At 48.0% G+C, this 27,350-nt stretch overlaps 1 protein-coding gene across 2 annotated transcripts in view; it reads left to right on the top strand.

Moving 5' to 3' along the window:
• The first annotated feature begins 13,536 nt into the window (after positions 1 to 13,536).
• The window catches only part of TCF7L1 (transcription factor 7 like 1), a 151,380-nt gene continuing 137,566 nt past the window's right edge, over positions 13,537 to 27,350 (top strand). For both annotated transcript variants that reach the window (XM_045978945.1, XM_045978944.1), the window contains exons 1-3: positions 13,537 to 13,791; positions 13,876 to 13,939; positions 14,155 to 14,282. In XM_045978945.1, coding sequence (XP_045834901.1) covers positions 13,552 to 13,791; positions 13,876 to 13,939; positions 14,155 to 14,282 — 432 coding nt within the window. In that variant the 5' untranslated portion in view covers positions 13,537 to 13,551. The remainder of the gene's footprint in view (positions 13,792 to 13,875; positions 13,940 to 14,154; positions 14,283 to 27,350) is intronic.

Raw genomic sequence — 27,350 nt, 5'->3', positions numbered from 1 at the left:
GGGATGTGTGCCATCCAAAGAGTGTCAGAGCAAAAGACAGATGTGCTGACTGCCAGGTAAACTGCTAAATAGAGAACCTTTTCTCTCTTCTTTTTCCATTATTATATTTCTTGTCTACAATGCTTTCTCTTATGTATGTGTTGGCTAATACTTCAAAATCCTGTTAAATCATAGGTGAAGTAGTAGCACTATTCCTGACCTCAGTATTTCTGTAGTTTTTTAGTTTTTTGTTGTTGTTGTTGTTGTTGTTGTTGTTTTTGGACACACAGAGAGTGTGAAGCGAGAGAGAGAGCACAAGCAGGGGGTGTGGGAGAGGGAGAAGCAGGCTTCCCACTGGGCAGGGAGCCCGATGCAGGGCTCAATCCCAAGACCCTGGGATCATGACCTGAACGGAAGGCAGGCACTTGACGACTGAGCCACTCAGGCGCCCCAATATTTCTATATTAAGTAAGATAAGGTGCCAACTGTTGGGCAGCTAAATAGGTAAAATTAGGTTTGAATTATGCCAAGTGCCTTTTTTATATTATCTTGTGGGTCTTCCTAAAAGCAGACAAAAGATTGTGTGCAGATAATTTTGGGGGGAAGGCAATCCCAGGGAGCAAGAGTGAGGAATAAGAAAGAGAAACAGGGGAGCGCTCGAGTGGCTCAGTCTTTAAGGATCTGCCTTTGGCTCAGGTCATGATTCCAGCACGGAGGGATGGAGTCCTGAATCTGGCTCCCTGCTCAGTGGGGAGTCTGCTTCTCCCTCTCCTTCTGCTGCTCCCCCTCTTATCTCCTCCCCTCAAATAAAAAAATAAAATCTTAAAAGGAAAGAAAGAAAGAGAAATAGGGAGGGGCACCAGGCTGACTCAGTCAGTAGAGCATGCAACTCTTGATCTCAGAGGTGTAGTTCAAGTCCCACATCGGGTAAAGAGCTTACAGAAAGGAAGGTGGGGAAGAAAGGAAGGAAAAGAAAGAAAAGAAAGAGGGAAAGCCAATACAAGGATGTATTGATGAATTGACCATCAATGATAGGTAACTAGTCCTTCCTTCTGTGGGACCATCAGAGAAGCCTTATGAACTGTACCCCAGAACCATTTGCCACGTAAGGAAAGAGAGAAGCTTTTAGGTAACTAGTGCTTCCTTCTGTGGGACCTTTTGAGAAGCCTTATGAACTGTGCCCCAGAGCTGTTTGCCAGATAAGGAAAGAGAGAAGTTTTTAACCATGGGCTATTAGTCTTCACTGATGAAGATATCTCCCTTCCACTTCAGGGTTGCACGTGTTTAAGTGTTGAGAAGCTGGGGTGCCTGGATGGCTCAGTCAGTTAAGCTTCCCACTACTTTTTTTTTTTTTTTAATTTTACTTATTTGAGAGAGAGAGAGCATGAGTAGGGCAGAGAGGAGCAGAGGGAGAGTAGAAGCAGGCTCCCCACTAAGCACAGAGCCTGATGCAGGGCTGGATCCCAGGTCCCTGGGATGGATGCAGAAGAATGGAGAAGGATCCCAGGTCTCTGGGATCATGACCTGAGCCCAAGCCAGACGCTCAGCCAACTGTGTCACCCAGGTGCCCGAGCCTCTGACTCTTGATTTCAGCTCCAGTCATGGTCTCCAGGTCATGGGATGGAGTCCTGAGTCAGGCTCTGTGCTCAGCTGGGAGCCTGCTTGAGATTTTTTTCTCTCCCTCTGCCCCTCCCCCTGCTCTCCCTCTCTATCTAAAATGAATAAGTCTTTTTTTTTTTTTTAAGATTTTATTTATTTATTTGACAGAGAGAGAGATCACAAGTAGGCAGGGAGGCAGAGCAGATAGAGAGAGGAAAGCAAGCTCCCTGCTGAGCAGAGAGCCCGATTCGGGCTCTATCCCAGGACGCTGAGATCATGACCTGAGCCGAAGGCAGAGGCTTAACCCACTGAGCCACCCAGGCGCCCCTAAATAAGTCTTTTTAAAAAACCAATATAAATATGGAGAAGCATCTCATGGCACCAAGTCACAGAAGCCCTGGAGCAGATAATAATACTTATTATCTCACCATTTCTCTGGGTCAGGAGTGCAGGAGTAAATAGCCAAGTGGTTGTGGCTCAGGATCCCTCCTGAGTGTCAAGGTGTCTACAGATTCTACAGTCATTTGAAGGCTTAATTGGGGCTGGAAGATTCACTTTCAAGATGACTCATTCACAGTGCTGTTGGCTGGAAGCCCCAATTCCTCACCAAATGGGCCTCTCCATCGGTTGTGTTCTCACAACATGGCAGCTAACTTCCCTGAGAACAGGTGACCTACAAGGGGAGACACATGAGGCTCTACCTCCTGAAGCAAGGAATATGAAGGACGAATTTTATTTTATTTATTTATTTTTTAAGATGGCACCTGGGTGGCTCAGTCCATTAAGAGTCTGTTGCCTTTGGCTCAGGTCATGATCCTACAGTCCTGGGATGGAGTCCCACATTGGGCTCCTTATTCAGTAGGGAGCCTGCTTCTTCCTCTCTCTCTGCCTGCTGCTCCCCCTGCTTGTGGACTCACAGTCAAATAAGTAAATAAAATAAAATAAAGAGAAGATTTGATTTTTGAGTAATCTCTACACCTAATGTGGAGCTCAAACTTACAACCTCCAGATCAAGAGTTGCATACTCTGTTGAATTTGTGGACATCTTTTAAATTCAGCACACCATCATAATATAGTCCCAATAGATTTGGATTACCTAAACAGCTGGAAGAACTTCGCCTTGTCCACTGTGACAACATATCAGGTTAATTGGACTGTGAGTGGAAGAAATGGCAAGTCTATTGTCCAGGCTTTCCAAAGAAGGGGGCTTAAATCCTTGGGAGATTCTGGGGCTGCCCACATTAGTATGGTGTTTAGGGATTCCCTGATAAGGAAGCACAAAACTTTGGTGGCCTCTCTGCGTTTTGAAGACGCAATGTGTCATACTGGGGAGAACTGCTCTGAACTGCTTCTTGGCTCCCATGGAAGACTGACATCAAGTAGGGCTCAGGGCAAGAAAAGGTTCTCCACCTGATTTCCATGACATCACAAGCAACCCTGCCCCTTGGATCATATAATCCAGGAGACTGTGTGACAGTAGAGGTTTCTATGGTGAAAAAAGACCTGTGAGGAGTGTATGGCCAGTCCAAGACCATAAACAGCTCCTGGAATGCTCCGGGGCTACGACAGACAGAGAAGGAGCATATGATAATGAGACATCAAGGGACCACGTGGCCAGAAGGAGCTGGTCTCTGTCAGACCTACCAAGTCATAAGGTTGAGTGAGCCCAGCAACAATCCGTTAATAATTGTAAATAGTAGGGGCACCTGGGTGGCTCAATGGGTTAAGCCTCTGCCTTCGGCTCAGGTCATGATCCCAGGGTCCTGGGATCGAGCCCCACATCGGGCTCTCTGCTCAGCGGGGAGCCTGCTTCTCTCTCTCTCTCTGTGCCTGACTCTCTGCCTACTTGTGATCTCTGTCTGTCAAATAAATAAATAAAAATCTTTAAAAAAAAATTGTAAATAGTACATATATCACGTGGGGCCAGAGGCCAAAGTCAGCTACCCCAGCAAGCAGACCACAGTGTCATCCTTCACTGATGACTGACACCTGTTCCTGAGATTATAAGCTGACAGAAGCACAAGATTAAGGCTGATTCTTGGGTGAATTGCCTTGATATGTGGGTATAAGCCAAAGTGGACTGCTGATATGGTGCGGTCTCACTCAGGAGTGACCCTGAAAAATATCTGGGGGAGATCCTTCCCTTGGTGAGAACTAGTCATCGGTTCGTGTGCAAAGAGAAGTGACCGAAGGTAAAAATGTACACAGAGTTGAGGGCAGGGTCAAAGGGCTTGCCTTGATCAGCATCCTGAAAAGAAACTGGGGACAAGGTCTTGGAAAGAAGTGAGTAGCTCGGTAGTCTGCGAACATTTTTTTTTTTTTAAAGATCTTATTTATTTACTTGACAGACAGAGATCACAAGTAGGCAGAAAGACAGGCAGAGAGAGAGGGGAAGCAGGCTCCCCACCGAGCAGAGAGCCGGATGCAGGGCTTGATCCCAGGACTCTGGGATCATGACCTGAGCCAAAGGCAAAGGCTTTAACCCACTGAGCCACCCAGGTGCCCCAGTCTGCAAACTTTTTAGGTCAAGAATCAGAGCAACTGTTTTAGACTTACAGGCCATATCGTTGCTGTTGTGAATACTCAGCTTGGCTGCTGTGCGAAAACAGCCATCAACAACACTACGTAAATAAATGACCATGGTTTTGTTCTCATAAAACTTAATTTGCAAACAGGCACTGGGGGGGATTTGGTCTGTGGGCGTTAAGTTTGCCAGCGCCTCCTATGGATGGACCCAAGGAAGTGGGTAAAAGTGTGAATATTTTTGTATTGTGTTTATTTCGTAGACCACAAAAGAGCATCTACCCACAGAAGAGCCACCAGACAACCAAACAGACAAGTGACTCAGGCAGGTTGATGTCAGCCAACCCGTGTCATCATCCACCGCAGTGCTGACACTGTGGGCTCAGGAACGGAATGGTCATTGTGGCAGGTTTGGAGACTAGGAATGGGCCCCAGGGCAGGAGCGCCCACCCACCAGGTCTGCTCTAGCTGCTGCTGCTGTGCAGTGCCCAGCCTGCCAGCGACAGAGGCCCATGCTGGGTCCCGCATAGAGGGCCATTCCTCAAGGAAGCCAGACAGCCACTTGGTGCCAAGCTGAGTACTGAGCCCCTCTGAAAGGACTCTTGCTTGCTCTTGGCTGGAAGTAATACACGTTGTGGATATAGTCTTGCTGGCTTTTCTGCCTGCAGTGCCCTAGGGAACACCCTGTCTCAGGACTTATGCAATGATCTACCGGTAGGGAATTAATTCTGCATAACAAGAAACCCGATTTACCGCAAGGAAGATACGGCAAGGACCACCTGATCAGGAGATCTACTGATCCTATCACATACCAGTTCGCTCAAAAGCTTCTGGACTAATAAAGTGATGGAAGAGCCTTTTGAAGGTTTAGCTGAGGAACTAATTTAGCGGTGATACTCAGTAAGAATGGGACGCCATCCTCCCGCCATCCTCCCGGATGCAATATACACCTTGAGTCAATGACCATTATATGGTATAGTGTCCAAAGAGATAGACTACATGAGTTAGGAAGCCAAGGAAGAGAAGTAGGAGTGGCTCCACTTCCATCATTTCCACTGACCCACCTGGGAAATTTGAGCGTCCTAGCTCCACAATTTTAAGTTCTGGAGCTCCTGGTTCCCAGAGTAGAATGCTTCCTCTACAGTTCAGAGTGTCCCCTAAAGCTACTGCCGGGCACTTTGGGTTTCTGGTGACAAGACTAGCAAGAAAGGAAAGAAAGAACCCTATTGTCATGGGTAATTAATTGACTGTGATCCTCAGGAGATAGAATTGCTGTTACTCAATCCAGGTAGGAAAGAATGCACTTTGCACCCAAGTGATTCACTGAAAAATCTTTTGCTACATCCTGCTCCATATTTAGGGTAAATGGACAAAGGGAGCAGCTGCAGTGTAAGAAAAGTGTGGTGATTGTGGGCTCAGACTGCTCCAGTGCTGAGGGTGTGGGCCATCCATCAGAGAAGCCACCTAGATGGAAGGTGAGAGAAATCTGGAACTCTCCACCAGAATGTGTGTCGGGGAGGGACATTGCAACGTGAAATGAGCTGAAGTAGTGAGCGCTGAAGTTTACCCTGCTACCCTTTCTCACAAAAGTTTTCCCAGGAAATGAGATCATTCCGAACCCTCGAGCTGTTCCCAGATGAAGTGAACAGACTATAGAAAGGAAGCAGATCCAAATGGTGCAAGGGACAGATGGTCGTGGCCGCTGTGGTGAGCCGCAGAGAATTCCCCTTTAGCACCGAGATCCTCATTTCCTCAGCCACCAGGACTCTTGGTGGCCAATGGCTCACCACTGAATCTTTCCCTAGAAACCGTTTTGGGCAAAGGAGAGTTGGCTTGCCCAAGAGTATGCCCCGACCTCTGGTGGCAGCCCTTATCCAAGGACTAGTCAGTGTATGAGAACAAAGGTCTGGCCCATTGCCTCCATTTGGGGCAAATCGAAAGGACTATTCCAGCTCTAGAGCTCTCTGTGGGATTGACTGAGTCGTCCGTTGCAACTGCTTTGCAGTTCAACTCTTCCATCGAACTTAACCTTGCCTCCCTCCCTTATTTGCAGATGTTGGTCCTGAGATGATTCCCTAATAAACCTGCACACAAATCTCATCAGATTCCGTGTCTTCTCTTCTAGCTCTCATTTTCCCACTCTTCCCTTACAGCTGTGATACAGGGCATGTGACCTAGACTTTGACAAACGGACACAGTCACCTTGGACTTTGAATCAGGGGTTAATAATGCTAAGAAGTGGGCCCCTGGGCAGCTCAGTCGGTTCAATGTCAGCCTTCGGCTCAGGTCATGATCCCAGGGTCCTGGGATCGAGCCCCACATTGGGCTCCCTGCTCAGTGGAGAGCCTGCTTCTCCCTCTCCTTCTGCTGCTCCCCCTGCTTGTGCTCTCTCTCTCTCTGCCGAATAAATAAATAAATAAAATATTAAAGAATAATAATAATAATGCAAAGAAGCAGAGTCATGGCACGTGCTTTTTGGTGCGTTGGTAGCTGCAGCTTGGCGGCGCACCCAGGGGGAACAGGGAAGGAGGGCAGCAGCACCAACCAGTGCGTGAGACCAGCAACGTGCAAGGTGGAAACTGGGGTACAGTGCCAGCCATGGCAAGTGGGTCTTGCCCACATCAATTCTGCAACATGCATTTGCGTCCTTTTATATTTCACTGTGTTATCAGCATTTTATGAATTGTCTGTTTTCTATAACAAGGCACAAATTTTTTCAATATATATATTTTATGAACCTAATACACGTATACACACACGTGCACATACACACATGCAAAACGTAGCAGGTAAAAAGTTCCCTATTAGCTTATCTCCAGAAAATAGCACTGTTTACTGCTTGGTAGGTATTGCTTCAGATTTTTTATGGGACCAATATTCTTTCCATGATTTGGAAAACTGATAATAAATACCATTTAAAAACCCAAAAGATGGGGTACCTGGCTGGCTTAGTCAGTAGAGCATGTGGCCCTTGATCTCAGGATCATGAGTTCAAGCCCCATGTTGGGTGTGGAACCTTCTTTAAAAATATAAATAAGAGCGCCTGGGTGGCTCAGTGGGTTAAAGCCTCTGCCTTCGGCTCGGGTCATGATCCCGGGGTCCTGGGATCGAGCCCCGCATCCGGCTCTCTGCTCCGCAGGGAGCCTGCTTCCTCCTCTCTCTCTGCCTGCCTCTCTGCCTAGTTGTGATTTCTCTCTGTCAAATTAATAAAATATTTAAAAAAAATATATAAATAAAAGAAAAACCCAAAAGATGACAAGAGTTGGAACTGGAAAGTTTATGCCAGAATTTGGCTAATCATAGGGCTCTGGCAGGAAAAATTAACTCTCTTTACCAAAACAAGATATGCCTCACTTCAAGATACTGGAATACTTTTTCCTTTTTTTTTTTTTAAATATTTTGTTTATTAGACAGAGAGAAATCACAACTAGGCAGAGAAGCAGGCAGAGAGGGAGGAGGAAGCAGGCTCTCTGCGGAGCAGAGAGCCCGATGTAGGGCTGGATCCCAGGACCCTGGGATCATGACCCGAGCCGAAGGCAGAGGCTTTAACCCACTGAGCCACCCAGGCGCCTCACTTTTTCCTTTTTTTAAACAATTTTGTTTTGGGGATGCCTGGGTGGCACAGTCGATTAAGCATCTGACTCTTGATTTCAGCTCAGGTTGTGATCTTGGTGTGGTGAGATCAAGACCCACATTGGGCTCCATGCTCAGCACGGAGTCTGCTTGAGACACTCTCTCCTTTCTCTCTGGCCCTCCCTGCTGCTCTTTCTCAAAAATAAATAAATCTTTAAAAAGAGAAAGAAAGAAAGAAAGAGTTCTTAAGTAATCTCTACACCAGGGAGGGACTGAAACTCACAACCCTGAGATCAAGTGTGGCTTGCTCTGCCCACAGCCAGGTGCCCCAATACTGGAATAATTTTGAAGCTATATTAGAGGAAAATACTAGAGTGCTACCTCCTCTTTCAAAATCAGAGAGAAAAAGAGAACAAAGTATATGTAATTTTGCTGGGAACAATAACACAAAATGATCAGAAGTTGGAAAGTCTGTAGTAAATTGAGAAAGGAAAGTGAACTTATTAGAAGAAAACACAGAAACATAAAATTTATGCTGAAAAATTGTCACCCCCCCATACCTCATCTTTCATATTTCCCCAATTGGAAATGAGGCCAAAAGTGTCCTTGATAGCTGATTTGGCTGTATAATCAGGAGCAGATAGAGCAACCCATGGCTCTGTTTCCTTGTTTCATAGATGAGGAAACCAAAGCTTCAGGATGTGAACTTGACCTTTCCAGAGTCCCATTGTAATGATCAGAACCCTAATGCAAACCAAAATACTCATGACTTTGGCTTTTGCATGGTTCTTCATCTTGGGAACAGCAGAAAAGATGGGTTTCTTGCACAACTTTATTTATTACATCCAAAGAATGCTTAATAATCATTTATTGGGATGATTCAGTGGGATTTTTACACATGGGAAAATTCTTAGAACTCATGGAATGAGTAGGCTGTGTCCTCTCGCTCAAATCTTAGCTCTCCCAGAAAATGATTTAATTCCATATTTACAAAAAGACTAAATGACAGAGCTGGGAAAATTCATTATAAACCACAGCAGATCCATCATGAACACCCTATAGCAATATAGCAACGTGAACAGTGCTTCAAACACATACTTCTTTTTTTTTTTTTTAAAGATTTTATTTATTTATTAGAGAGAGAGAGAGAGCACACACAAGCAGGCAGAGTGGGAGAGAGAAGCAGGCTCCCTGCCGAGCAAGGAGCCTGATGCGGGACTCCACCCCAGGACCCTGGGATCATGACCTGAGCAGAAGGCAGTGGCTTAACTGACTGAGCCACACAGGTGTCCCTCAAACACATACTTTTTTTTTTTTAAAGATATTATTTATTTATTTGACAGAGAGAGATCACAAGTAGGCAGAGAGGCAGGCAGAGAGAGAGAAGGAAGCAGGCTCCCCGCCGAGCAGAGAGCTCGATGTGGGGCTTGATCCCAGGACCCTGGGATCATGACCTGAGCGGAAGGCAGAGGCTTAACCCACTGAGCCACCCAGGCGCCCTCAAACACATACTTCTATATTAAGCTGGTGCTACATGCCAGGCAACTTTTGGACCACCTGCAAGGAATAATCATTCCTTCAGAAATAGTAAACCAAAAAATACAATCAGGGGAAAAATGTGTTCAGGTAATGAATGGTTTGTAAAAAGAATCCAAAAACAGAAAGTAAATATTTTTTGCCAAGTACTTGCTGGTCAATAATATAATGAGTACTACAGGCTATAAACACCTCATTCTTTCCACAAGCTTTGTGAATTTGTCTGAGTGATATACATGGCACTTGAAACACTCATCTCTGCTTTGTACGGTAGAGAGTAGTGGTGTGAAGCCATGAGAACACCACATATAATCTTTGCCACAAGTACTAAATTCTGACATTGTAGCTTAAAGCAGCCATAGGCGATACGGTACTTAGCATGACTATGTTCCATTAAAACTTTATTTATCAACACTGAGATTTGAATTTGGTATAATTTTCATGTCACAAACTGTTACCCTTCTTTGATTTATTTGGGGAACCATTTAAAAAAATGTAAGAAATATTCTTAGTTCACAAGCCCTATGGGAACAGGGAAGAGGCTTGAGTTTGTCTGCTCTAGATAGTCGCTTCTTGTTTGCCCTCTTTGCCCAATGTTGCAAATCACCAAATGCTCTGAGGAGATCAAATAGGAGTCAGTATAAATCTCAGTGAACTTCCCTTCTCTTTGGTATCTTGACTTCTTAAGTCCTGGCTGATTTGATGCACTCTGATGCCTTCAAATCAGCTGGGTTTTGTTGTCATTTTATTTTAGTATTTTACCCAACATTTATAGTGGTTCTTGATGGAAAAGTCAACCTGACATTAATATTCCATTAGAATGGGAAGCAGAAGTCTATATGCATTTTATTTATTTATTTACTTATTATTTTTTTAATAGGCTCCATGCTGGGCATGGAGTCCAACTCTGGGCTTGAACTCAGGACCCTGAGATCAAGATTTGGTACACTTAACCCACTGAGCCACCCAAGCCCTCCGGAAGTCTAGATACATTAATTTTAATCTGCTACTTTCACTATCATGGGCCTCTTTTCACACGGACAAACATATTTTCACAACGTCATAGCATTCCATCCAATGAATGCATCATGATTTTATTTAACGATTCCATATCTGGAGACAATGAGATTGTTTCCAGCTTTTCACTGTAATGAACACACTTGTACAGATTTAATTGCGTGCCTGGTTATTTTCTTGGTATAAAATCCTAAAAGTGTATAGGTGAGTCAAAGGTGTATACATTTCAAGGTTTTTCATAGCTATTGCCAAACTTCCTTTCAGAAATGTTACACATAGCCATGCCCAGCAGCTCTATGTTTCCCAGCAGGGGGACTAGTGCTGGGTGTAATTTTTTCTGCCTTTGCCAATCTGATAGGTGAAAAATGGCACCTCTGTGCTGTTTTCAGTTTGCATTTCTTCCAGGGCAGTAGGTGTGGCTGGCAGATAATGGCTTCCTCCCAAAGATATGTCCCTGTACTAATCCCTGGAACCTGTGGATGTTACCTTATAAGGAAAAGGGGTCTTTGCAGATGTGATTAAGTTAAGGAAGTTGAGTGGGGGGAGATTATCCAAGATTATCTTGGTGGGCTCTAAATGACATCACATGTGTCCTTCCTTCTAAGAAAGAAGCAGAGAGAGAGATGGGACAGGCAGAGAAGGAGGCCGTGTGACCACAGAGGCAGATACCAGAGTGACGAGATCTCATAGAAGGCAGGCAGCCGCCAGAAGCTAGAAGAGGCAAGGACTATATTCTCCCTACAGCCTCAGGAGGGAATTTGGCCCTGCCAACACATTGATTTTGATTTAGTGAAACTCATTTTGGACTTCCGGCCTCCCCATCAGTGAGAAAATGCCTTTCCAGTGTTTTAAGCCACCAAGTTTGGGATAATTTGTTACAGTAACCATGGGAAACTAACACAACAGGGTTTTCATATGTCTGTGGGCCACATAAAAAAATTTCTTTCAGAAACTTATAAAAATGAAGTATCACCCAACAATATGAACGGTATAATTCTGTTTATGTGGAGGTAAATCTGAACTTTGTATATGTGTTTACACATGCCTGGGAAAATGTGTGGAAGGATACACCCGACCACTAAGAGTGTCTCACTGGAGTGAGGTGTGACAAGTGGGAAGGACTTTTACCTTTTACTCAAGATGCTATTCCAGGGATGCCTGGGTGGCTCAGTCTGTTAAGTGGCTGCCTTTGGCTCAGGTCATGATCTCAGGGTCCTGGGATGGAGCCTTGCATGGGGCTCCCTGCTCAGCAGAGAGCCTGCTTCTCCCTCTCCCTCCGCCTGCTGCTCTGCCTGCTTGTGCTCTCTCTCTACATCTCTGTCAAATAAATAAATAAAATCTTTATATATATATATATATATATATATATATATATGTAAAAGAAAGATGTTATTCCAGATCCATGGATATTGTTTGAAAAAGGTTTGAGGCTGTATTCATGTATTAATTGTGTGAAAAAGAGATAAGGCATCTTCGGTTGTGATAAACAGTAAAATATGTAGAAAGCAGAACAAAACAGGCTCTCTCCTCTCCCCTTCCTCAGATGTATTTATTGATAACTTGGTGAGTATCTTCACAGACTCTTCTATGCAGAAACAAATATATATATTTAAATTTTTTTTTTGGAGCGCGGGGGGGGGGGGGGGGGCGAAGAGCAGGCTTCCTGCTGAGCAGAGAGCCCAGATGGGAGGCTTGATCCCAGGACCCTGGGATCATGACTCGCTCCAAAGGCAGACGCTAAAGCACCGAGCCACCCAGGCACCCCTATGTATTTAATTTTTAAGAAACAAAATGAAAATGAAAGACTGAGGGCCGTATATACTTTCTTTAATTTAATGTTTCTCTAAAGTCATTCTAGGATCCATATGTGCTGGGGCCTTATTCTGTTGAGCTGGTCGCTGCATTAGACCCTCACTGTGAGACCCAGAACCCCTCTTCCCAACCTCCCTTCAGCTTTGAACTTCCTCGCATCTGTGACTTTGTCCGTGTGTGGGGGAATCGCTGTAGAAAACTCCCTGCCACTTGCGATGAAAATAGTTTTTAGGTATTCCCATACTGCCTTTCAGTCGCTTTTCAGATGGATGCTCTCGCCAACACTTTCCCGGTGTGGATGGCACCAGATCCACTTTTTTAAACTTTCCCGAACTGGCTGGAGAGGGATGCTATCTTAACGTAATACAAAGAGGCATTTCTTTGAGCACGAGGATGTTGGGTTATTTTTTATAGGCTCTTTGGCTTCCGAGGCAGCTCTGTGGACGGCTTCAGGGGTCACAGGCACACAATTTTCCTTCGCAACGAACCCAATCCGAATCCTTTCTGAAACGAGGACTGTGCATTATTCGTTGACTGACCTGGTCTGGAACTCTGCGGCGAAGGTGATCTTTGGGATTTCAGCGGCGGCCGACGTTGGCCACCTGAATGTGGTAAAAAGCCTCGGCTAGGGGCGGGGGGCGTTGGAACCCCGCAGGAAGGAGGAGAGGAAGGGCGCCCGGGATATTCCGGGGTGCCATAAATTTGCGCGATCCTCTGTCCTAGCATCCGGCGAGGGCAAGCCGACCGGCGGGATCCGTGCTCCGAACTCCAGGCTGCGAGTGTCCGCGGCCGGTCTGTGTGTCCGAAGCTTGCCCGCAGGGGGCAGTACCGCCCGCCAGCGCGCGGCTGCGGTGGGAGCGGGTGTGGAAGCGGTGCGGAGTTCTCGGGGTTCTTTGGAAGAAAGTTAGGGGATGCCTGGCGGTGGGGGCGGTGGGCTGGAGGGTGCAGGCGGGCCGCCGGGGGCGCAGGGGAGGGGGCCAAGGTGAGGAGGGGGGACGGAGGGCGAGGACGGTGCGCGCGGCGGGGAGGCGCAGCCCCCGGAAGGTGTGAGTGAGCGGTGTGCGAGTGTGAATGCAAGGGAGTGTGTGCGCGCCGGAGCTCTCCGGGTTCCGCGAGGCGCGCGGGTGTCAGCTTGCAGCCGGGGCTCCTCCCTCCGGCCCCCCTGCCCAGGCCGGCGATCCCTCCTTCCTCCGCCGCTCGCCCCTCCCCGGCGGGCCAGGCGCTGGGACGCCCCGGCGGAGCAGGCGGCGGCGGCGCGAGTTGGGGAGCGCTGGGCTGGGCGCTGCCTGAGGGGCCCGAGCCGAGCCGCCCCCGCCCCGGCCCCGCCGCGCCGGCCCGCTTCCCGCAGGGCCACGCCCTGTCAAACTTTGCTGCTGCGGCCGCCGCGGCGGCGAGCAGACCGGGCCGGCGAGCGGGAGGGAGAGAGGGAGGGGCGGGCGCCGGGCCGGGCCGGGCCGGGCGCGGGCGGCGAGGGGCTCGGAGAGCGGCGGCCCCGGCCCGCGCGGCCCCACCATGCCCCAGCTCGGCGGCGGCGGCGGGGGCGGCGGGGGCGGCGGCGGCGGCTCGGGCGCCGGGGCGGCCGGCGGAGGGGACGACCTCGGGGCGAACGACGAGCTGATCCCCTTCCAAGACGAGGGGGGCGAGGAACAGGAGCCGAGCAGCGACAGTGCCTCTGCGCAGCGGGACTTGGACGAGGTCAAGTCGTCCCTGGTCAACGAGTCGGAGAACCAGAGCAGCAGCTCGGACTCAGAGGTAAGGAGGCTTCCGCGGCCGACCCCCGGGGGACCCCGGCCCCGCGCCCGCTCACCCGCCCTCGCCTTTGTGTCTCCTCCGCAGGCGGAGAGGCGCCCGCAGCCCGCCCGGGACGCCTTCCAGAAGCCGCGGGACTATTTCGCCGAAGGTACGTGTGGGTCGCTGCAGCCCCCAGTCCCGGGCCCAGTTGCGCCCAGCGCCGCAGCTCAGGCCGCCCACGGTTCCCCCGGCCCTGCTGCCGTGCCCCTGCTTTCCACCCCCCGCGGCCACAACCGTCCTGGAGCGCGGTCCCCGCCCCGGGTCCCCTGCCGCCTCACCGTCCCGGGGGCCTGGGCCTCATCCCCGCCTCGGTCTTGTCCGCAGTGAGAAGGCCCCAGGACGGCGCGTTCTTTAAGGGCCCCCCGTACCCTGGGTACCCGTTCCTGATGATCCCGGACTTGAGCAGTCCGTACCTCTCCAATGGACCCTTGTCTCCCGGAGGAGCGCGCACGGTGAGTGCCTGTCCGGCCGCGCCTGGGCGGGTGGGAGGCCGGGACGGCGGGATGCGCCCCCTGGCTCGGCGATGGTGTGGGGGATGGGGCCGGCCCGGGAGGATCCCAGGCAGAACATGTTTCGGAGCTGAACTATTCTGTGGCGGCCGAGCGGTAGGCTGCGCTGGGCAGTGTCTGGATGAAAGTAAAGTTCCATTACATTTTCCCCTTCTGTTGGGGAGAGGCTTTGGGGTCCACCTCTGGGGGTCTTTCCTGGCCTCCAAAATTTCGTTGCTGGCGGTAAAGGAAAACTTGGATTTGTGCCGGCTTTTTTTGGCGCGGGGGGCGGGGGGGGCCTCGCTTTCCTTCCTGGAAATCCGTCAGCTTTCCCTGGCGGTTGGGCAGTGGGCCGGGGGAGCTGGGTTGGCGACGTTGCCCCCGATTTCAGTTTCACTGAGCGGCTGCGAGTTGGTTCCTAAGAAACCCAGGATTCGCGGCGGATTATTCACACCCCAGCCCCCCACCCCCAGCCGTGGAGCGGGGGCCTCAACTGTTCTGTGGAGCTTGGGATTTTAAACTCGCCTAGATGATTTGGAGGGTGACCCGAGGCATTCTTCAAGTTGAGGAACTTGGCTTTTTCCCTCTTTGTTGCCGGCTTTTCTCATTTAAAGCGAGCGCTGCGACACTTTAAACCTGTTAATGGGCGCGCATTGTGTGCTGCGCGCTGGCATTTAGAGCCGTGATTAAGCAAATTGACCGGGCCCCAGACGGCGTGCAAATGAGGGAGGATTCCATCGCCCCCTCCCTGGCCCTACACTCGCGCCCCCCGCGTCGCGAGGGGCGCAGCGCTGGCCTGGCAAAGGCTTTTGTGTCCCCCGAGCCGCCAACTCACCCCACTCCGGGGCCGACTGCCCAGGTGCTAGGTCCGATGGCGGATATTCGGTGAGAGCCTACCTCCTGTGACTGTGTGCCAGGCTCTTGCGCGCTGTCCCTTGGGCGCCACGCGCGCCGTGGTGGTTCTCTTTGCGTACCAGTGCCCGCCAGTTAATTCTTGATTCGGGGGCGGGAGGTGTTGGCGCCTCAGGAGCAGGTCCGACAAATTAACTTTTCGCTTAAGCTGTCCTTAAATAGTGATCGTAACTAAAGGGCCGTCTGAGAAATGCCTGGTGGGGAATGGGCGCTGCTTGCTGGCGTAGTACAGAGTCGGTAGAGAGCGGAGGCACCGTGGGCTTGGTGGAGGAGCTCTCCTGGCCGGAAGGGTTGTGGGAGTGGAGGTGGGGGGACTCTGACCTGGGGAGAGGGGCGTGGGACCACACACCTTCACCTTTCAAGCCGGGAAGCCCCCGCAGCTTTGTCCCCGCTTTGGAGCACCCCAGGAAGTCCTGAATCTAAGATGGATATGGGCATGTGACTGGTGCCTTTTCTCATTCATATTGAAAGTGGGTAAAGTAAAAGTTGAGCAAAACAAGCTGCATTCACTTTGTAGGTTTCCATTGATTCCTTTCTCTGTGCGCAGGTGTAGCTCGTTTCTGCAAGCTTTGAAAGCTCACTTTTGCTGGTGTCCCTGTCACTTTGTGAGAGGGTGATGCTCGCAAAGTTCCATTTTTCCATTTACCTTTAGATGTCTGGGAAGTAGAGTCTGGGAGGCATTAAGGTCCATGAGTCAGCACTGATCCAGGTCCTAGTGCAGATAAAGTCACCAGAAATGTCCCAAATATGACCAATCATTTCCCTGGAGCAGGCTATTCCCTTCCACCCACCTGATTCTCCTTAGGGTGTTTTATTCTTCCTTTTTGAACGGTGGCCCTGACAACTGCCTGTCTTCCTCTGTTGCTCCCCACCCCCACCCCGAGAGCCCCAGGGGGACGGTTTTTCTGATTGTGTCCATTCCCTTCTTTCTGTCAGCATCTTCTACTGTCCTTTCTTCCTTCTTCCACCTTCCATGTTCTTTTGCCTAAGGACTTCCACAGGCTGATTCTCGCTGGTACCGGGGATTCCTGATGACTAAATCCAAGCCTGCTGGGGAATTTTGGAGCCCTCCTTGGAGAAGCCAACCTTTCTCTGCCTGTCGCTGACTGTCCCTGCTCTTTCCTGCAGCTGTTCCCTGCCCAGGCCTGTGTCACTGTCTTCCTTTTAACCCTCCAGGGATGCTCACATCTCTTGCTGTCAATCTTTCCTAAGGAACTTAGGGTGCCCTGTCCCACTCCCAAACATAGGCCTGTCCCCCTGGTGAACTGCCCCGACAGAACTAAGTTCAGTTTCCCCGTAGTTCCTGTGCCCCTTCTGTGCCCGTAATTGTGTTAGGCCCGCCTGGTTACGAAGTTCGTTGGGAATGTTTCCTGACATTAGATGAGCGCCAGAACCTGCTTCTTTTGACCCTCTCCTTGAACATCATGGGCTTTTAGGAAAGCGAGTGAGGAAACACTTAAGCACTTGATTGTCTGGACAGTAAGGTTGAGATGATGCTTTTCCTGTGGGTGATTATATTGTAATTAAAGGGATTCTCGCAATGGGCAAACTGTAGGTGCAGACAAAGTGGCCCTCAGTTGGGGTCCAGGCCTGGTAAAATGAATGCAGGTAGAGAGGGGATAGGGGAGGGGTGGGGCAGGGCAGGGGTGCCTGGAATATATGATCTGTTCTCTCTTGGCATTCCAGGTCTTTTTTTTGTTGTTGTTTTACTACTGCATTTCACGACCTTAGGCGTTGGTCCTCTAAAGTCTATGAGTAGTATAAAATTAGGTGACTTCAGTTCTCTGCTGCTCTCTCGCTTTCTGGAAAAACCAAGCCACAAGGAAAAGTCGGGATTGGCTGGGATGTTCTCAGGGTGTTAATTGACCCTAGGAATTGCAAGCAGCAGGGCTGCAACACCCTCATCCCCTGGCGTAATTCCTGCTGGGCTGACTGGGAGGCGGGGGCGGGGGTGGGGTGGGGAGGCAGCTGGCCCGTCTGTCGGGCAATTTGGGCATCTCTTCCCCATGCCTTACCTTTGCCCTGCATTCTGGCTTGGCTGGGAGGCTGGGAAGTGGCCTCTTCCTGAGGCTCTTTAGAGAAGAGGTCCCCTTAGCCTGGGGTGTGTGCCAAGCTTCCCGCCCATGATTCATTCTCCTCTGGAGCCCTGGGGACCCCGTGGCCTGTGAAGGGATGAATAAGAGCCACAAACCGTCTTTCGCTCCTTCAGAGCGAAAAGGCTTCACGGGTTTACTAAACCACGTTGGTGTCGTTGACCGGTTTTTCGTTAGGAAAACGTAAGCCAGCGCAGGAGAAAGTGGATGTTGAAAATAGTGTTAAGACTAATAAGGGCCCAGACGAAATGGTTCGGTGACTTAGCTAGGAGCTGGTAGAGAGGCGGTGGACCACGCGTGAGTGCTGATTACATTTTGGAAAAGAACAGTTCTAGGTAGAGTTGCCAAGGGAGTCTCTAGTTTTGGGGTCCAGTTTCTACATTTAAGAGCTACTATCATGTAGGTCAAGCGTCATCCGCGGGTACCTTCCTCATACCAGCTCCACTCAGGTTTCTGTAGGAAACAGTTCTGTTCTCCAGATGTGTCCCTGCTTCCAGTCCTTCGTATCCCACCCCTGCCATGGCCAGTCTGGCTAGCATCCTGGATGCACCTGGTTCCTTCTGACACCAAGGAACCCCAGCAGACATCTTTGTGTACAGAGGGAGTAGTGGTCTGTCTTTAGGACTTGTATGTAGGAGTGAATAAGTAAATCCTTTTCTTTTGGAAGATCAGTATATAAACATGCTGCTTTTGGTAAAATTCTTTAAAGCCATCTCATCTAAATATAACTTCTGTCTGCTCCCCCTGCCCTAAATATAACTCAGTGTTTAATGAGAGTTTTTTACATGGAATGAGCTTTTGCAGGGGCCCTACCTGGGGCTGCAGTTTTGGCCTTGGATTTCTAAGGTGGTGGGATGACAACGGGTGAAAGTCTGTGGAGGGAGCTTGAATGCTCTGTCTTTTTCCTTTGAGTAGTTGGGTGGATCTAGTGGGGAATCCCTGACTTGCTTTACTTTTGGAAAGTTACAGGTTGAACTACTACTCATTGGTCTCATTTGGGATTCTGGAGTAGAAAGTAGGCTAGGATACAAACAGAAATCTAACGTTGAACAGAGTGTTCCTGCCTTTTCAGTGATGTGCAGTGTTACCCCAAAAATTGTGACCTGAAAAATAATTTAAATGGGTTAAGTCATTGGAAGCTGCAATGAATCCAGATCTGTACAGTACAGCTTCCTACTTGCATTCCAGTTTAAAGTCAACTTTACGTGCCAAACTGGGGAACTTTAGATCAGCACCCTCAAGATTAATTTGGAGCTCCTCAAGTTCATCTGATATTTACTGAGGACCTGTCATGGACAGCAGGACATAGGATGAAGTAGGCCCAGCTTTGCCCTACAGGGCTTAAAAATGGAAGCAGTATTGGGGTGCCTGGGTGGCTCAGTGGGTTAAGCCGCTGCCTTCGGCTCAGATCATGATCTTGGGGTCCTGGGATCGAGTCCCGCATGGGGCTCTCTGCTCAGCAGGGAGCCTACTTCCCTCTTTCTCTCTGCCTGCCTCTCTGCCTACTTGTGATCTCTCTCTGTCAAATAAATAAATAAAAATCTTAAAAAAAAAATGGAAGCAGTATGAACATAGACCACTCTATGGTGTTGAGTCCACAAGATATGGGGAAGAATTTTCAGAGGAAAGAGAATAGAAAAGTTGTTTTGGGCTAGCATGATCAAGGAACATAGGGAGAGGAAGTTGTTTTGAACTAGTCCCTGAGGTGCCTGGCTGTCTCATTCTGTGGTGCATGTGACTCTTGATCTGGAGGTTGTGAGTTTGAGTCCCACAGTGGGTGTAGAGATTACTTAAAAATAAAATCTAGAAACAACAAACAAACCACCCCTCCCCCACCAAAACGTAGACTAGTCCTTGAAACTCAGTCATTCTTTAAGTCAAAGTGATCCTTGTTAATTAAAAAAAAAAAAAAAATGAAACAAACAGTACACTCTTCTCCCACCCCAATTAGGAGGTAGAAGCCAGCAGCACTGGGAGAGGAAAGGCCAAAAGTTCAGGGCTGTTTGGGGTAATACAAGTTATTCCATTTGCCTGGAAAGGATGAGGGGCAGGGGAAGCCTTGAATGCCAGTGAAAGAATCGGTCTTAGTCAAAAGCAGCAGGGAAGTGATGCGACTGGTTTGTGTGCTTAGATCATAGTGATTGGAGGGAGGGGACCTGGAAGGAGCTACAAGGGTTAGGAAACTCCTGGGAGTCCGGGCAGAGGTGATAAGTGTCCCAGAGTATCTGAATGGAGAGGAAGGATAGGAAGGGAGAGACTGGAATGGTTGCTTGAATTTCTGCAGAAGGGGGTAGGAAGTGGAGGCAGAAGGTGGCTGATGTCACAGTTAACTCTGTCTAAGCCTCTGTGACCTGGGGAAATGCCTTCTCGGTGGGGCCCTGGTACACCATCTTTGCCTGCAACATGCTGGACAGATGCCCACTGGCCATTTTGGCAGTAACAGAGCTCACACAGGCTGTGGGGGGCTTTCGTCTGAAGGAAGTGCTGAGTTTCATCGGACATGCATGGGGTCTGGGGATGATGAGTGGATAGTTGATAGCGCAGCAACTGGGTGACGCAAGAAGGGACAGAATGCGCAGAGCAGAGAATGAAGTCGCTGAGGCAGCATGGAAAGGAGTCTCACCAAGGTAAGAGGCACGTACCTAGATCCTGTGACAGCCTAGAAGCTGGTCCTCCGTGTCAGATGCCATGAAGAAAAGACAAGAAGATGGCGGCGTGAAGAGGAGCTTTGGGAATGTAGCAATTAGGAAGTTATTGGTGCCCAGTGAGACAAGTAATCCAGGCAAGTGGGGGTGATAAAGATAGGGAGAGATATTGGCTCAGCACTTCCCAGCTGCGTGCCCGGGTGCTATGCTGTGGATTGGTCCCAGGGAGTGGCCCATCCCTCCTGCAGCCAGAACCCCAGCCCAGATTGGCAGGCAGCCTCCCCTCGTGCCCACTGTGTACCTTAACATTTCCTGTCGACCGTAACCCAGAAGATGTTGAAAACCAGAGTCCGGACTACCTGTTGAAGTTTGGCTGCGGTAAGAGGAGGGAAAGAGGAGCCAGGGACTGTGGAGAAGAGTCTGTCTGGGATGCTGGAGTGGGAGCTTGTTTGTAGGGCAGTAGTGTGGGATGGAAGATGAATGGGGGAGAAGACGGAGGAAGAGGGGATGGGACTAGAAATGGGAAGAAGTCAGTCTTGTTTCAGTGATGGAGGACGCTCAGTGATAGACACTCTCCTGGTTGTGCAGACTGGCCCTAGAGGTGCAGATGAAGGTGTGGAAGGAAGAGGGGGGCGGGGTTGGCAGAAAGTGAGGGGCAGTCTTTCTGGTGGCTGGATAGTTTTGGTGTTCTCAAACCAAGGGCCAGTTGGCTAGGGTGAGGGTCCTGGATGTTTTGGCAGTACAAGCCCTTCCTCTGCATCCCATGAGAAAACCCAAACCCTTTGGGAACCTTTTAGCTCCATTATTTGTTAATGTTAATATATAATGTTAATGTTGTTAAAGTTGTTAATTGAGAGCTAGGACACACCTGGGACATGTTTCCTCATTTTAATGTCTGCAGCTGGCTGATTTTGAAGGAGGGTAAAGATGGGAATCAAAATACAACTCCTTTGGGGGCGCCTGGGTGGCTCAGTGGGTTAAGCCTCTGCCTTCGGCTCAGGTCATGATCTCAGGGACCTGGGATCGAGCCCAGCGTCGAGCCCTGCATCGGGCTTTCTGCTCAGCAGGGAACCTGCTTCCTCCTCTCTCTCTGCCTGCCTCTCTGCCTACCTGTGATCTCTATCAAATAAATAAATAAAAATCTTAAAAAAAAAAAAAAGAAATACATTTCAGAGTTTAAGAGTAAACCATAAGAATGTTTTCCTAAACACGGCCCTTTTCAGAAGCTTTTGTGGAAGTGGTAAGGGGTGATAACTAGTTACCTGGAGTCCTCAGGACAGGAAATGAATTCACACTCATATTCCCAGACTGTGCTATAGCATTTTAGAAATCTCAGTGGGGAGTTGGCTTCCAGAATCTCTGCCTCTTCCCCTCCCCCCATACACATGCTCTCTCTCGTTCACTTGCTCTCTCTCTCTCTCAAATAAACACTTTTTTTTTGTTTTTTGTTTATTTTTTTAAAAGATTTTATTTATTTGACAGATCACAAGTAGGCAGAGAGGCAGGCATAGAGAGAGAGGGGGAAGCAGACTCCCTGCTGAGCAGAGAGCCCGATGTGGGGCTCCATCCCAGGATCCCGGGATGATGACCTGAGCTGAAGGCAGAGGCTTTAACCCACTGAGCCACCCAGGTGCCCCTCAAATAAACAAATCTTAAAAAAAAGAGGAAAAGAAATCTGTTTCATTCAGGAGGAATAAGGCCCCAAGTTTTCACCATAATTGTAGAAAGTAACCATAAAATAAACAGAAACAAAAAATTCCTCAAAGAAGAAACTACAAGTAACAACCACATATGTGAAACTAATGTCCAGCCTCCTAGGTAGTTGAAATGTGCTAATAAAGAAAAGGATCTCTTTTTTCCCCTACCAAATTACCAGAGATTTTGCCTTAATATGACTTTTAACTGCTGGCGCATGTATGGTAAAGTGGGTGCTCTCGTTTGCTGTTCCTGAAGGGTGTTAGTAACTCCACCCCAGGCACCCCTGGCTCAGTCTTTTGGTGTATGCCTTTGGCTCAGGACATGATCCCAGGGTCCTGGGATCAAGCCCCGCATCCGGCTCCCTGCTAGTGGGAAGCCTGCTTCTCCCACTCCCCCTGCTTGTGTTCTCTCTCTTGTTGTGACTCTCTCTGTCAAATAAATAAATAAGATCTTAAAAAAACAACAACAACAACAACAAAAAACCTCCACCCCATTTGGAAAGCACCTGGCAGTAGCTCTTAAAACCTTAATATTTCTTATAGCTTCTAATCTGCTAGGAAGTAGGTACTTGTTATTCCCATTTTGCTGCTGTGCAGGCAGACTAGTAGGGGTCAAGTATCTTGTTCAAGGTCACACCAGTGGTAATTGATGGTGCAAAGATTTCAACTTGGTTGTGAGTTTAAAGTCTAGGTCTTCCCATTCTACCCTTGTGACTGCTCATGTGCCTGACGTAACTAAGTCCTCCTCCCATGGTGAGGACAGCTGACCTTTGTTTCTCAGTTCAGAAATCCCGATGGGAGTTATCAGTGGTGGTGGGGGATGCGTAGATTTGTCCTGACTTAACAAATTGGACCTGGGAACACACCTTCCCGAATAAACAGCTGTCGAAGTGAGTGGCTGGGGTTTAAGTTGTTCTACGAGGACTGTACTCTGGAGGACTTAAATAACCTCTCATGGGTGGCCCCCAGAAGTTCACCACTGCACGTTACCCTCTTTGGAGAAAAAAGTGGTTGTCTACTAACATTAGAACTTTTTTGAACTTGGGGACAGTTTTTCCTTGTTGAAATCTCTGAGGCCTGGGGGGAATACACAAGTGGGTCTCTGGTGTAGAAGAAGGTGGGAGGAGCCGACTTGCTTGCTACCCCTGCAATTTGTATTACAACATCGTTTGGTTAATAAACCAAGCTCTGGTGAACCAGGCGTGCAAATATTATTCCCTTATTGTTTATTTTATAAAATATCGGGTAAATTCGTTGCCTTTTTAAAGCTCTCTAAGTTAAAAATCAGTCGCGGTCATTTATAACTATTTCAGTAAATTGACTATTAAATAAATACCAAACATTTACACAGAGAATTATTTTAAGGATTGCAGAGAATTGGGTGCCTGGGTGGCTCAGTGGGTTAAAGCCTCTGCCTTTGGCTCGGGTCATGATCCCAGGGTCCTGGGATCGAGCCCCACATCCAGCTCTCTGCTCAGCAGGGAGCCTGCTTCCCTTCCTCTCTTTTTGCCTTCCTCTGTGCCTACTTGTGATCTCTGTCAAATAAATAAATAAAATCTTAAAAAAAAAAAAAAAAGAATTGCAGAGAATGTATCAGTCTCCTCTCTACTCCCCTTTCTGTGTGTGTGTGGGGGGCAGTGTGGGTGTAAGATGACTTGAAATTAGGATTCAGGTCATTTGGTGCTTTTTCTTTCACTTCCCAGATTATCCTTCAGGTGGTCTCTTTCCGAAAACAATGGCATGGTGGAAAGATTAACAGGAGGGCCTTCTGAATATGGTTGATAGAAGTTGGGGAGACGCTTGGGGTCCTAGCTAAGCGCTTCTGGAGATCTGGGTATTACAAGACACTAAATCTTAGTGAGATAAATGTCTTATACCTCATACAGTGAATGGGGCCATTATTTGTAGGAACATCTGTCAAAAAACATGCAGAAAACAAACAAACAAACAAAAATAAATGAGAGATAGTAAAACTATGATTAAAAAGATAGCTGGACCTAGGGACATCTGGCTGGCTCAGTTAGTGGAGCATTTGACTCACGGTCTTGAGTTCAAGTCCCATGTTGGGCTTAGAGCTTTATTTATTTATTTGTTTAAGAGACAGACAGAACACAAGCAGGGGAGGGGCAGAGCGAGAGGGAGAAGCAGCTCTCCACTGAGCAGGGAACCTGTTGTGGGGCTTGATCCCAGGAAGCCAGGATCATGACCTGAACTGAAGGCAGAGGCTTAACCCGCTGAGCCAGCCAGGCATCCCTGGAGCTTACTTTAAAAAAAAAAAAAAAGACGGATCTGACAATGAGGAAGAAAAACAAAAGAAGTAGGAATAAGTGGTATGAAAAGCTGATCAGTTTACAAGTCCAGATTTGTTGGCAGTAGTGATTTCTGGTGTTTGGGACTATATTTTTCTTCATAAATTTCAAAAAGGCTAAATTGGGGTTGCTAAGGTCAGATGGATGTATACCACCTACCTGCTAGGGGTGGTCCTCCCTGAGATTCTTCTGCAAGGACCTTGCCTGGGTACCCTTGGAGCTCTCCGAGCTAGAAGGGAGCTTCCAGCCCACCCCACCCTTGAGCAGCAGAAGCTCAGGGAGATTGTGAGCTTGCCCTGGAGCCAACAGTTAGGAAGGATGGAAACAGGACTAGGGCTCAGTTCCATCATTGGGCTTTATTACTCTCTCCACTACTTGGGGGTCTACAGTGAGCCCCGTAGTGCCACAAAGGAAGTACGCCTCAAAATACTTCTTTATTTTATTAACCGTAACATCTGATGCATGATAAGTGACTTCCAGACATTTGTCAAGTGTTGACAGCATGAATATTTAAACATAGCATTTTAAAAAATAGCCTGTAGGCACCTGCAGTGTTCTTGGGGCACCGTGTGGTACTGTTTACAACTCTTACCACATTGGATGCCTGCACGTCTGGTCTCATAATCTGTCTTATCCCGGAGGAAGCTGAGACAGTGCGTAAGTGAGGGGCCCTCAGTTCCCTTTCTGGAAAGTGTTGGAGCCATCATTCCACACAGTGCTAGCCTGCCCCTCTACTGAGTGTTGACCACCAAATTCATGTGAAAATTGCCCTTTGGAACAAGGGACAAAGAAGTGATGTGTACAAGTTAAAGAGGAGTGAGGAGTAACATGTCTGCATTGATTCATTTTGGTGGCATTTCAAGTCCTTTCCCTCAGGGGCACCTTTAATCCCTGCTTCTTCCTGGGACAGTCATAGCTTCGGTGGCTGGTCTCTTTACGGTTTCAGAGATGGTGTTCTTTGTTGTCTCTTTCTTTGCTTTTCTGTGCTCTGTGGCTCCGTATAATCTGTTCCCTCCGATTTCCCTTGTGTTTTTCTTCCCACATGTTGAGGTGGTGAACTTGTTTCTTTAGATACCACGATGTAAAATACTGTCAGGTGCATCTGTTGACTTGGTCTGTTGTCTGCTTCCTACTCCCGGCCAAGTCCGACTTGCTTGTGCACATGTGAATATTCTTCTCTTTTCTTTGTTTTAAGATTTTATTTTCAAGCCATCTCTACATCCAACCTGGGGCTTGAACCCAGAAAGGAGTCATGTGCTCCACCAACCGAGTCAGCCAGGTGCCCCAGAATATTACTTTCTTTCTTTTTAAAAAAGATTTTATTTATTTATTTATTTATGGGGGAGAGAGCACAAGTGGGTGGAAGGGCAGAGGGAGAAACAGACTCCCCACTGAGCAGGGGGCTGCGGAGGCGGGGCTGGATCCCAGGACCACCTGAGCGGAAGGAAGATGCTTAACGGACTGAGCCACCCAGGAGCTCTGAATATTATTTTCTATGTAAATTGGATATAGTTTTTGCTTATCAATTATATTATCTATTTAACTATTTTCTAGGAGGGTCCCAGAGCAGGGAGGTGTAGAATATTGGAGTAGAAGTGTTAAAGATATGTGACATGAAAACACTTTTACAACATAATCTTTTCTGTGATAAAATGCTTGTTAGGGAGGGAGGCTCTGGTGCTGAATTCTGGAGTGGGAAGTGGATCATGATGGCAAGGCTCTCACAAGGAGAGTTAACACAGGGAGGCGCTAGGATGGTGAGAACAACTGGAGTTTGGGAGAGCCCCCCCCCCCCCATTAAAAATGCTTGTGTTTGCTTGGCATTGAAGGAGGAGAGAGGGGTTGGGTGTGGTGAGCATCCCAAGGCCTGAGGGATAGAGGAGCAGACCCTGCCGAGAGGCCACTCCTTTCCCTTGGGGAGGCAGTATGGCTAACGGGGTCTGGGACTTGAGTTTGGCCACAGTTGACCTCCCCTTGAAGCCCAGTCCAGCCCTGGTCTGGCTCTGTGCTCCTGTATCCTAGGGTGCTCTTTGGCAAAATGGGGATAATGGTGTATTTGAAGGTTATTGAATTAACATTTTGGCTGTGAATAGACTGCATTTCAAAACCAGGATTTGGGACACCTGGGTGGCTCATTTGGTTGGGCAACTGTCTTTGACTCAGGTCATGATCCCAGGGTCCTGGGATGGAGTCCCGCATTGGGCTCTGCTCAGCAGGGAGCCTGCTTCTCCCTCTGCCTCTGCCTGCCACTACCCTGCTTGTGCTCTCTCTCTCTGACAAATAAAGAAATAAAACTTAAAAAAACAAACCAGGATTTGCGCAAGACTAAAACTAAATGCATCATAGAATGAATCTCTGGGATATAAAAAGGAATGAGTAATGTCATCCAGATAATTTGTAGTATTATTACAACTTTATTAAGATGTTTGGTGACCAAAAATTTTAACCAATATCTTTTTTTTTTAAGATTTTATTTATTTATTTGACAGAGATCACAAGTAGGCAGAGAGGAAGGCAGAGAGAGAGGAAGGGAAGCAGGCTCCCTGCTGAGCAGAGAGCCTGATTTGGGGCTTGATCCCAGGACCCTGAGATAATGACCCAAGCCAAGGCAGAGGCTTAACCCACTGAGCCACCCAGCCGCCCCTTAACCAATATCTTATTAAGTGGATGTTTTCCTACAGTATTTTAAAATATCTTTATAAGAAATGATTAAATGGTATAGCACAGGGGGACTAGAAATGCTTCAACAAAAGTAATTAGCATATCACCTCTAAGTTCTTAGTGCAGATTATGAATTTATATGGTTATCAGTTAACCTTTGGAGTTACATATCACTATAACACAATTGCCAGTTTGTGTGAATTCTTAATCAAATAGCTCTCAACAGAATGACATATATACTGTTAGTTCATGTTAGTTTTAACTTTTTAAGATAATTTCAGATATAGAGAAAGTACAAAATAGTGCAAAGAATTCCCACATACTTTCCTCTAGATTTCCCCAAATGTTATTATTTGCTATATTCTTTTTATCTTTCTGTCTTTCTGTAACTTTTTTTCTGAGTCATTTGAAAGTAAGTTGCAAATACAGTGTTCCTTTACTCCTAGATAATTTCACAGGTATGTTCTAACACCAGAGACAATCATCTCACTGTGGTTATCAAATCAGGACATTAACATAGGCCTATTGTCTCATCATTGAAAGACCTTATCAGATGTTGCTACTTCTCTTTAAACTGTTTTTTGTAGCAGAAGAAAACATTTAAAAGAATTTGGGGGGCGCCTGGCTGGCTTAATTGAAGGAACATTTGACTCTTGATCTCAGGGCTGTGAATTCAAGCCCTACATTGGTTGTAGATATTACTTAAAAATAAAAT

Source organism: Meles meles, chromosome 15 (genome assembly GCF_922984935.1).
Source record: "Meles meles chromosome 15, mMelMel3.1 paternal haplotype, whole genome shotgun sequence".
NCBI lineage: Eukaryota > Metazoa > Chordata > Mammalia > Carnivora > Mustelidae > Meles > Meles meles.
This window is presented reverse-complemented; position numbering and strand designations above follow the sequence as displayed.